Source organism: Dermacentor andersoni, chromosome 4 (genome assembly GCF_023375885.2).
Source record: "Dermacentor andersoni chromosome 4, qqDerAnde1_hic_scaffold, whole genome shotgun sequence".
Classification (NCBI taxonomy): Eukaryota; Metazoa; Arthropoda; class Arachnida; order Ixodida; family Ixodidae; genus Dermacentor; species Dermacentor andersoni.
The window spans coordinates 70,701,848-70,714,070 of NC_092817.1; the positions used below are offsets into that span (position 1 = coordinate 70,701,848).

Sequence of the window (12,223 nt, forward strand, 5' to 3'; positions counted from 1 at the left end):
ATTACTTTTTTGTCTTTGTTTGTGTGAGTGGATAGCCTGAGGCTTGATTACACGATCTACATTGAAAATAAGGGTTGACGATGACAGTTCGTCAGACAGTACAAACCGGACGAGGCGGTGAGTCGGAGGATACCTTTCTAGAAAAAGAAATTGGAGCAGATGCGTGCCTGGATTCTACGGCGTTCTGAGCTTCTCTTGAGCGAGGGAATGGTTCTGTTAGCAAATTCTTCGCGTAACGATTATTCGCAGCACAGCCTAACTTCGCTGCGTTTCTGAATGAATTATTTCTTCAAAAGATGTCACCTGGACGTCGATAGGCAAGTAAGGGGAAGTGATGTACATGTACGTGACAGTAGACCTTTTGATCTCCTCTCTCTAAAAACAACCTTCACACGAGCGAACATTTTCTCTGCGTATTGCATATTTAGCGTAAGATAGCGGCATTGAAGGGTATAGCTCAGTTATCTTCAAGTTAGTCGGATATCGGAGCTTTGCACGTTTTATTCAGCCCTGCTGTGTTCTCCCTCACCCGACTGCTCTTATTTTCGTAAATGGCAGCTATCACACACTACCGTACGCGATATTGAAGAGCTCTCGAGCACATTTGGGCTCAAAGGACACAAGCCCTGTGTCTCATAAACTCGGTAACAGCGTATTTCCACGTACGGCGGTGCAGGCATGTGGAAGAGAAGTATCACAGCAGTTTCCATCGAGCCTCGTTTACCATGCAGCTGGTCCCTATAACTCTGTATTTCAGGGTGTACGAAGTGAACCAGTCATGTTCACCGTTAAACGAGGCGCCAAATACTTCGCTGGTGGGTCGGTCCGTTCTTTACCAAGGCATTGAGAGAAAGCTTTTGCGTCCAAGGACATTTTCCGCGTGTCAGGAACAAATGTCAAGGCAGGGTAATTCATCGTTTCGAACTGTCAGTTATGCACTGATTTCTCACAGTAGAGTTTTATAGTAGTGCGTGTATATTCATATAATTTAGAAGCGGGTATTACAGCGCATATGTGTCATTGACATCTTCATGATTACCTTTTTATCCACTGAAAAAGCTACGTCGACCGAGGTGAGCAAGTTAAGCATTGCACAGAACGTTAAATTTGTGATCGCAGAAAATTTTGAAGAGGGGTTACCGTGATAAGGGACTTAAGACCGTTTTGTCGATAGGATTTCTCTCAATGCAAAACAGTACGCGCCGATTGGCTAAGCCAGCGGACGCGACGAACAAAACATTAGGTCGGGCGCCTTTCCCTTCAATAAGCAGCATTGTCACGACGCATATTTGGATTAATTTGACGAATGCATAATAAAATACCGTAACGTCAGCGAATACTCGTTGCACTATTTAGACACCGCGCTGGATGATGTTACGTCCCGCGAAAGCATTCCATATGTCAACCTGCGAATCTGAGCCCATGCTCGCATTACATGCTTATGAATGTTATGGATATTTCCAGTACGGCAGTATCTGGGTGCGCCCGTCAGACGTTGGAGGCAACGTGCGAGCAGTGAAGGTCGCAAGCAATGATGTCTGCAAACGGCGACGTTATTTGTCATTTTTGAAGTGTTCATCACATTAGTCACAAGTGTTACTAATCGCTCATAATTAGTGTCGCAGTGGCGGTTTAAAGAGTCTACATATAGTATTCTCTGCTCGGTTCTTGTGTATGCCTCGCAGGCGACGAGCTCTTGCCGAGCGGTGCGTGAAAGATGCTTCCCCTGGATGCGTCGACGGGCAACCTTCTATGGATCCTGGTGGTGGGCTTCATCGTTGCCTTCTTCCTGGCGTTCGGTGTGGGCGCCAACGATGTTGCCAACTCGTTCGGCACCTCGGTGGGCGCCAAAGTGCTCACGCTGCGACAGGCCTGCATCCTGGCCACCATCTTCGAGATCCTCGGCGCCGTCCTCATAGGCGAGTTTCCTTCTGTCCACCTCGCGAATGATGAAACAGACGGCGCAGACCCGTAGCCGCTTTCTGTATCTTGGCTTGTCGATTCGAGGGCTCGTTCCAAAGACATCTGCAAATTATGACAGAATGCACATCTGAGGCCTGCGATGTTTTACAAGATTGAAAGGATGGCGGAGAAGCAGCGCCGATACGTGTAGCACGCGGTGCTGCGGAACATAGAACGTGCCAGCGAGTCAAAGACCTGGCAGAGTACTAGAGCACTGCACGGGCTCAGGCTTACCCGAAAGCGTAGCCAAATGTTGACGTGGGCCTGGGCCGGGCCTAGGAACTTCCTGCACGCATTGAGCTCGGGCCTCAGTCGGGCGAGTAATAGGCCCAGGTTTGCAATTTAGAACTCTGCAAAACTGTCGACTGTGAAAACTGTGGCTTTCGAAATTTCTAAAGCGTCGAACTCTGGTCAAACCCGGGCCGGGATGTACGGCCTGTGCGGTACTCTGTATACGGCAGACACTCCGAGCAGCAAGTGCGTGGAAGCAGAGGTCGCTGCGAGCTGTTCGCGCATGCGCGAAGGCGCAGACGGAGTAGCCCGGAGAGGGACACATAACAGCCGTTTTCTCGCAGACATCGACTTGAAACGAGGGGAAATGAGCGCTGCGGTACTGTATCGTGAAGGGAATGCCGCGAAGTTGAACTGACGTCTTTCATGTAGACAAAGAATACTTCGAAGAAGCTCGATGGCATGTGTCTCGACGAAAACATCTTCTAAGATGCCGATTTTGCCATTATTGTCGTAACGTGAATACAATTGCTATCAAGTACTTTCGCCAGTATTTCTGTAGGTCAAACGTTAACAATACCACGGACGCTTACCCGCCGTGGTTGCTCAGTGGCTATGGTGTTGGGCTGCTGAGCACGAGGTCGCGGGATCGAATCCCGGCCACGGCGGCCGCATTTCCATGGGGGTGAAATGCGAAAACACCCGTGTACTTAGATTTAGGTGCACGTTAAAGAAACCCAGATGGTCGAAATTTCCGGAGCCCTCCACTACGGCGTGCCTCATAATCAGAAAGTGGTTTTGGCACGTAAAACCCCATAATATAAATTTTTACCATGGACGCTTCGATAATTATAAAATTCAAACAGCGCTAAACGACAGGACCAGAATGAGGAGGAGACAAACACGGCGCTGTTTGTCTCCTCCTCATTCTGGTCCTGTCGTTTAGCGCTGTTTGAATTTTATAGTTACCATGCAACACCAACTCGCCCAATCCGCTGCCCTTCTGCGCTTCGATAATTTCTGGAGGCTCACTCACTGCGCTCTCAGAATCGGAACTCGTACGCCTGCGCTGTATAGGGCTGTCCTTTTCGTGGGAGCAATAATGTAAAGCTGTTCGTGAAGTGGCCGTGAACTTTTCGGTAGCATGGCGCGGGAGAAAGTTTTCTTACCACGTCGAACTACATGAAATGGCGGCATGCAGGGTCAACTAATGCGAAAGCGATAGCGCGCGTACACCCGCCGTTTTTAATGGCGTGGTCCATCGAGGGAACACCCGGCGGGTGTCGCCCTTATGAATGCCTGTGACGTCACAGTGTATAGTCGACGTGCAGGCTCAAGGTACGGGAGCAGGATCAAAAATTGCCGCCTTTGCGCAGTTAACGTGTTAGCGTTTATTCAGTGAGGCGAGCCGATGGAGGGCGAGCGCTAATGTAAACCGATGAACACGATATGCGCGCAGCATGCACGCAACGCATTTGAATATACCTTGTGACCTAGCCAGCCGAGCTGTTCTACGAAAAATAAAAAGTTAAAAGAACGCGGTGCATGATGGGATATTCACACCTATACGGTGTTCGGTCGTCAGACTTCTGACGACCGAAGACCGTATAGGCGTGAATATCCCATCATGCACCGCGTTCTCTTAATACTTTGTTTTTTTCGTCTAACAGCTCGGCCAACGTTAGCTGGGGCGCCCTATATAAATAGGCAAGCGCATGCGTCTTTCTCAAAAGCGCGGGTCCGGCCGATTCTGCCTCTGTAAATAGTTTGCTGTCGTCAGGCGCGCGCCACCATTACCGCATGGCGGACAGTCGGAGGCATTTGAGAGCCGTCTCTTGTTTCTCTCTCTCTCTTTTTTTTTTTGCGCTCGGCCACTGTTAGGGCTGGTTGATTGTGAGGTCTCCAGTGTTGTTTCTACGCGATTCCGAATGTTGTTCCTGCCGCGCAGCCGAGTCCACCAATCTGTAGCTCGTTCCCTTTTGTGACATCGCGCCGTGGAACCATTTCCTTGCGATGACGCGCTTGCTGCCGTTCTTTCTTCTTTTATTTTTATTTTTAACCGTTCTCCTTTTCCTGCTTAAGAAAATAAATCGTCTTCCCAATTGAGTTGCGCGGAATCTCCAGTCGAAATTTCCGACGGCACATGGAATTGGAGCTCCCGCTGCAGTTGCCTAGGTGACGCCAGTTTTCTGTTGTGCGCACCCTGGGAACCTCAGGGGGTATGCCGTGTTATCGAAACTGCTAGTTTCTTTTTCTTTCAAGAACAAACAAACAAAAAAGCGTGTGCGCAGCGGTTGCTGGGACACGTTTGTCAGTCGCCCGCCGCAGTGTGTAATAGTCGAGCAGTTATATATGACGTTCTGAGTGGCAAGGTCGCGCGCGTTCGAATCACTGCCGCATTGCAACTGCAGCGCGGTGGTCATGGAGGCTTGTGCTTCGCTGCGCGTTATTGAATATCTCCCTGGGCCCGCTTGCGCGAGGCACTTTACTCGGGGGCAAAAAAAAAAAAAAAAAAACTTATCCGGATAGAAAAAGCTGAGGTAAAAAATAAGGTGGGTCAAACTGAGTGAAAAAAAAATGCAGTTTCGTCCGAAAGGCGAAGCACCAAATGCGATAGCAAATTAGTATATTGCTATATACCTTTTCATCGGGCGAGGAGGAAAGGCCGCGCGGCGAGCCTTTCCTCCTCTATGGCTTGTGCGATCTTGAAAGTATTGCTGTCGCGCACTGCAAAACGATTTGGAGATGGTTTAGCTCGTACATTGTGAAATTTACGCAATGTTCTTTCATACAAGGTCATTGGGGAACCAGTGTGTAGCCTTTCGGTGCATTGATAACTACGTATATGCGGAAATATCTCTTTCGGGCGCAAACATGTGACGCGCATCATCAGCCGTGGGGTGTGAACGTGTTGTGAACTATTTTGGATGTATCGGTTTTAATTCAACGTAGAGAACCGGCGTTTCTGTATTGCCAGCAAGAAATGGTAAATCTGTGCACTATCTCATTGCTTGGCGTAGGGACTAAAACATAAGAGCGCATGCTCGTGTATGGCCAACCTAAGGCAACCACGAAACATCTAAGCGGCAGGCGCTATCAAGTATTTGTGATACACCGGCATCGTTCTCACGCACTTATGGAGTCTAGTAGACTTGAAATCACTATATGTCTACGCTAGCCTCCTGCATGAGGCCGATGGCGCTGCTCAACACAGCGATCACTGCAGTTGGTGAACCAGCATGACACATAAGCCATGTGCTTCGGCATTGCCCTTTTTTGCTCTTAAAGCCGTAAAATCCGAGAGGGATCGCATAAAAAGAATGGGACGGCTATTTTCGAGGACAAGATTTCCGTAATACGGGTGAGTGCGTCGTAAGAACGGGACGAACGCAACCGAAAAAAGAAAACCTGTTTATTATCCTTTTTCTCGCAAGAGAGAGAGAGCGCGAGAACGGACTAACGCCGCAATACGACCTCGCATAGTCATGCCGCACAACGTTTGTAGATCTATAAACGTTGATGCCGATGCGTGGACCTGCGCTATACAGAACAAAGATCTGCAATTCATCATCTACCACTGTTTAGGATGCATGTGTAGTTCGTGAACGGCCGCTTTGCTGAACAAGTATAATTCACACTGTAAGGTATGCTGTTATTACTAACCAAAACTACTTTATTCATAGGTGTAAACTTGGTCCACCGAAGCAAGTAATCACGCAATGTAATCTGCAGCTAACAGTTTGAACGCTTGTCAAAGTAGCACAACTTCTATCGTAGCAGAACCGTACCCACGCTGTTACGATCGTCGCGTATGTTTCATTCCTCCTAAACCGCGGCTTAGAACATTAGTCACTTTAGTGAATGGAATTTTCAGAAATACACAATTTATCTCTGAGGCTGATTGTAGGCTCAAACGCGCGCGCACACATCACGCTGCGCGTTCCGTCCGCCTCACCGCCAGTAGAAGCTCTGGCCATGCCGACTTAACCCACTTCAGTATGTCACACTAAATATACCGCACGATCGCGAAAACAAACGCCAGAGATTACCGCCGAGCGAATACCTGACATGGAATACCGAGCGCTCGCCCAAGCCAGCATGCCGACTTCCCATAGATGGCGCCACTGCGTACGCAATATGGTGGCGCCCATGAAAAAAAACTGTCTATACGAAGTAAGGATAGTAGTTTTATCGGCCGTATAAACTTGTAAACATTCGCTCACCAACTAAATTAACAATGATATAATGTGCAAGCGCGACTGAACAAGTACACACAGGGCAGCGCTGTCTCTGTGTGTCTGTTTATTTCTACATCCTTAATCAGTCGCGCTTACACATTCTATCATAGAGTCAAACCATCTAGCCCGCCAACATGTTTTAACTAAATTAACAAGCACGGTGTCATGCGCGCACAGGTAAACATGAACACATCTCGCTCGATGAGCGGGGAAACTCGCTGTCAAAATGCTGGAGTGAAGAATCGCGGCGGCAGCAGCGATCGAATTGACCTTCATGCACTCTCGCTTCAATGCGAACGACGAAACGTCGAAAAGCACAGCACATACGAAACTACCGGCATTACGCGCACTCTGCAAACATCGCAGATCGCTTTGAACATGAGGCCCCCGGGGGCGCGCGCTTTGGCCACGTCAAAGTCAAAGTATTTTATTTAGGCAACAGAAAATGGTTGCCTAGGAGGCAGACACAAAGGCAAATAATGCCTGACAGACAGACTTATATTTTTGAAACCCATACTGCTGCTCTACTATAACGTTATTTTGTTGAAAGTAACTTAGAAAGCGTACATTGATAACTTGCTCTATTCGAGAACATTGGCAAGATAGAGATTCTTCTATAATTGCTCAAGACATCACTATCGCCTCCGTTATGAATTACTGTAACTTTTGCAATCTTGAGCTTATCAGGGAAGACACCTGAACTTAAGATCAAGTTGCACATATGTGATAGTGGACGATTAATAATGTGCGCAACTGCTTTTATGGGTTGTGCTTTGAAATTATCGATTCCTGAAGTACTACTGTTATTTAATTTTAGCAGTAGCGAACAGATTTCTGCTTCCGTAGTGGGAGCCATATATATTAGATCGCGTAGATCGCTTTCAAGATGCGGCGCCCGCACGACCTCGCCGTAAGCAGTAGCCCGCGGAGAACAACGCCCCCCCCCCCCCTCCTTGGTCTCACCCCCGTGCCTCATGCGCGACTGGAGAGGTCGCGCTTCCGGTCCGCCTTTTTCGCTCGCACACGCGAGATTGAGCCGCGTTCGCAGGCTCACTTTCGCACGCTTTCACTTGCACATACAGCCAGTGGCGTAGCTAGGTCGTTTGGCACCCGGGGCCCATAGGTCTTCTGTCACCCCCCCCCCCCCCCGGGTGTAGCCGGCGGAAAGAGCTAGGGGTGTCTTCAGACGTATATGACACCCCCCCCCCCGCTGGCCCCTTGCACCCGGGGCCCACGGCCCCCCGGCCCCCCCTGTTGCTACGCCACTGCATACAGCGTATGGCGCGCGGCGACGATATTATCGCCCTTAGACTTTATACGGAACCTCACGGTGACGCCGACAATTACGATACTCCGTAATGCGAAATTTTAACGCAGCTCTATACTTTTTTCATTTTCATTCATTTTTCATAGCGCGGGCAATCTGTCGCGTGCGGCACGTTGCAAACGGAGCGAAGTGCTTCGCGACTGCCTCGTTAATCGTGAGATCGTGAGAGGCATCGCGTCGGTACGCTTGGGTGCCAGCAGCCGCCGCAGACGGACCTCCGCTCATGCAGTGCTTTGTTTCCATATATGGTATCGAAGGGCGCGATCGCCGCGTGCCATGTGAACAGACGACGGCGCGCTACTCTGGCGCCAACTCGCCAGAATAACGCCCTCTCCTAAACCGCCCCTCTCCCCGGTGTCTTGCGCGCCACGGAAGACGGCGCGCCTGTTCCCCGTTTTCCTCCCTTGCGCGCGCGAGATTAGGCGCCGGCACGCTTTCACTCGCGCATACGGCGCGCGGCGACGATGTTATCGCCTGGAGTCTGCATATGATTGTTATCGCTATAAAATCATTGTAGGAAGACGAATGAAAAGATGCTGCGCGTTTTTTAATGTGACGGGTGCCAATCTTCTGCACTACAATGTGCTGGGCTGTGCAATCGGGCTGCGTGTATGCGGTACTATTCTGTTCAACACAATGCCGCGCGGTGCATTTCCTTTACCGCGGTAGGGGCACACGTTTATCCCCGTGGGAGCGAAGATGTTTTGAGCCTCCATCTCTAGTGATTGCGAGCAATCATGTTTATTGCACTTGTGGCGAGTTTCTTTATCGTCCTCGCTCGTCTGCGTCGCGCTACTGTGCGCATCCGTGCCGCTTGCCTCAATTCTCTTATCTCGGCGCGCCGTCAGGTGTTCGCGTTCGAGCGCTTGCATGCCGTTGGTTCCCTCCCTCTCTCTCTCCCTCTCCCCAGAGTTCATGAGCGACGATTGAACCTCGCTTTGCGAACGGCTCACGGGTGCAAGAAACTCGGCTGGAGTCTTGACCGAGATTCTGTGGCACGTGCGGTCGTGCAGTGCTTTCGTTCTTCAACGGTTACGCCGCCGGTTAAGTTCTTCCGTGCGCCGTTGTTCAAAGCGAAGCTTTTTTGGCCTGCCTCCTCAGTGTTGAGCGTGGGTCTATAGGTCGTCTCGATGACAAAGGCCGGGGAGGGGGGGGGGGTGGAGTGTAGAGAAGGCCAAGCGTATAGGTACTGGCGAAAACAGCTTCGTGTTACCAGCGTGTTAATTTGGGCCGGACGGTATATACTTGGGTGAAGAAACGGCGATTAGCAACAACCCCCCATGTTTGTTCGCTGCTAAAATCTGCGAGTGTACGGGCATCCAGCACAGCAAGTGTGAGAGAGCGGGACACGTTTACTACTCGCATTCAAGATATGACGACGCTTTTTCGAGCCAAGATGCGCAGTGCTCATTGGCGCAGGAGTCACCATATTTGCAGATAGCAAATGCGTCTGCACGGGCGCACGTGGGTAGACATTCGGTTACCATCCTTATAGCCACTTGTCTTAGCCACGCTCGTGTCAGTCGTATCCTCTTGTCACTTTCTAAAGCGCTGTTCCTTCGCCCAAACCGCTCCTCAGAAATAATTACGTTTCCGATGGCGGGATTTGAACCAGGGTTGTCCTGCACAGTATCCCGATGATGTACCCGTTATGCCACAGACGCATGCCTATATAACGACGGAAGAACGACCTTACCGGTCATTCCCCCTTGGAAGCTACAGCTTTTTGAGACGCTTGGCGCGTTCGTCGCGTCGCATAGAAACAATTTACTTGTACCCCCATTTCACGGGGCACTTTCGCGGTTGAGCCCGATCAGGATCGAATTCCTCGACCGCGATTTGCTCCCTTCATCCTGCGCAAAAGAGCCAATTGCGCGGTCGAGAAACTCGATCCCTATTCGGCTCGATCGCGAACGAAAGTGCTCCTTGTGACATCGGCATTATAAAAATCTTCCCCCCCCCCTCCTTCATTCGTGTCAGCTAGGGCTTTGAGACGCAATGTGACGTTGCACCACCCTCAGGATCGGGCAAGCTCGTCGGCAGAAAGGACGCGCCTGGTGTTGCCTGATACACCGCGAAAGCTGGACGAAGCATATTTGCGACGAAGTTCACGCACACAGCCATGCGTATCGCTGCCATGCCTGCGCTTTGACTGCGAGCGTGACGGCGCTTCAACTAGGCAAGGAAATTACGCAGAGACAAGCTCAGATGTTGCAAAACGGTATAAGCCTAGTTTACTTGTACAATCTTCTCCGATGGTTTCTGCGCACTTTGCGTTCAAGTGTAAGCTATAGCGTAATCGTCGTACCGATCAACTCGCACGCCGTTGTGGCTGCAACGGCAAGGATCAAGGATAGACTGCCGGGAAGTGTATTCCCGGGGAGGTTGTTGAAAAAAATTCAGTCACTTCAGTATCCTTACGTGATTTGAATTCGAAAGCATAATGGCTTCTCTAATTAATTGGTTACGTCCATGATACGTGACGTCATACATTGTGACGCGTCCTTCACAACTCTACCGTAATCCACCTTGCTCTAAATTGTACCAACCTTAATCTACCTTGCTCTAATTTGTGCCAACCTTAATCCACTTTAATTCACCTTCATTCACTTTACTGCACATTAATTCACTTTACTCCATCTGACTCTAATTTGTTCTAACTTTAATTCTGTATTACTACTGACGTCATACAAGTGAAATATGGCAGTGTTTCTTTCGTTTAATGATCTGTTTGAAGTTAATTTCTTCTCTATATAGTGCCTGAGGCCTTATGACCTATAGTGCGATAGTGACTGCTTTATTTCACTGTGAATTATCAACTGGTTGTGCCCCCTTCCCTTGCGCTGAAGTGCGTGTTACATAACGTAAAGAAATTCTATAGGATCGCTCATTGTACGATAACGATGTCGCTTTGCGTTCCTCAAGTGTTCTCATCTGTGACAGTTCTCGTTCATGTATTGTGCATTGTACGCGGTCGCTAATCTGCCTTCAGACTGTGCCTGACTTGCGCAATCTTTTTTGTTGTTTGAGCCGGCTAGATCGCGGAGGATGAGTTAACAGGACTCCTGTTTCTTCCATTGCGAGGAATGTGATGATCGCGATAAGATATGAGCGCAGAGGTTTATCAGCTGTGAGAGCTCCCCAGTTTATGCCCCAGTTAGATGCGTCGTGATATGCCCAACTGACGCGCCCGGCGTCGTCGCAAAGCGCGGTGGTGTTGCATCAGCCACGAAAGACAGAAGACCGCCGGTCATCGCCTTCTGCCTTGCTTGGATGATGCAAATAGCTTTATAGCTGAGAGGAGTCACTTAGGTTTTTCGAGTTAAGGTGCAATAATATTTGTCGGTAACATGCGAAATCTACTTTAGCTACAACAACAACAACAATAATAATAATAATAATAATAATAATAATAATAATAATAATAATAAATCTGTTCTACGACAACTCTAGTCCGAGTCGTCCACGCTTGTGGATGCGGCGCTCAGCGGTGGCAGATTGGATGGGTGGATGCATGCATGCTATGAACGTCCCCTTTGGAACAGGACGGTAGGTAGCGCCAAAGCTCGTTAGTGGTGGCGGACGTAACGCACCAGGAGCAGCCACACAGTGTAGCGCACCGTTACTAGATCTAGTAACGTTGGTGTAGCGCAGGTATTCGTGTGGTGCGGCCCAGCTCACCCATGTGTAATGCGTGGAAGGGGAAATGCGGGGTGAGCAGGAGACGCGAGAACATTACGTGCCCGTGCGCGTCTCCTTAGGATGCTTCCCACAGACCTGACAGATGGGGTGGCCTGGTCTACGCTCAATGTGATGAATGACTGCATCGTAATTGAGAGTGAGGATCTGTGATTGTGAGAGCTGGATCTGGTGGTGAGGCTGTTTGCATCATCCAAGGATGGATGGCATGCTTTGGCAAAGTAAGGCAGAAAACAGCGGCCGCCCTTCCTGGCTTATGCAGCCCTCAAAACCGTTTAACAAGACGATAAAGCGCGAAAGCACAATTACTCCTGCTCAGCAGCCAGTACAATCAGTGTAGTTAGTTCTAACTGCGCTCACTAATATAACAGCTTGAAGAGACAGGAGAGACAGTTACTGATGTTCATTTATAACGCAGTACATTTCGACGTAAGTGTAGCCGTTCCTATGGCTGATTCTTTTTTCCGACATTATTTTGTCTAAGTTACTTTGTTAAAAAAAAGATAAAAAAAACTACATCTCACGAGCAAGGAAATGATCCAAGCGTGTTTATTCGTTCGTCTATTTTTCGTTCGAGCAAGGCATTACGTGATTGACGTAGAAAATCGACATCTGACTTGCAATCTCACCAGCATTCGTAAGCCCAGCGCGGTAAGCACTGGTTGTAACTATATTACGCCATGGTCGATTTATACGAGTGAGTAGGCAGTTGCTTGCGCTGCCAAAGCCGACGGTCCAACATTCATGGTATTTCAGTCTAAATTAC

At 49.3% G+C, this 12,223-nt stretch overlaps 1 protein-coding gene across 3 annotated transcripts in view; it reads left to right on the forward strand.

Annotated features, from left to right (window-relative positions):
- The window catches only part of NaPi-III (Na[+]-dependent inorganic phosphate cotransporter type III), an 85,685-nt gene that overhangs the window by 37,285 nt on the left and 36,177 nt on the right, over window positions 1-12,223 (forward strand). For all 3 annotated transcript variants that reach the window (XM_055073900.2, XM_050183175.3, XM_050183178.3), the window contains one exon: window positions 1,686-1,919. In XM_055073900.2, the coding sequence (XP_054929875.2) occupies window positions 1,718-1,919 (202 nt within the window). In that variant the 5' untranslated portion in view covers window positions 1,686-1,717. The remainder of the gene's footprint in view (window positions 1-1,685; window positions 1,920-12,223) is intronic.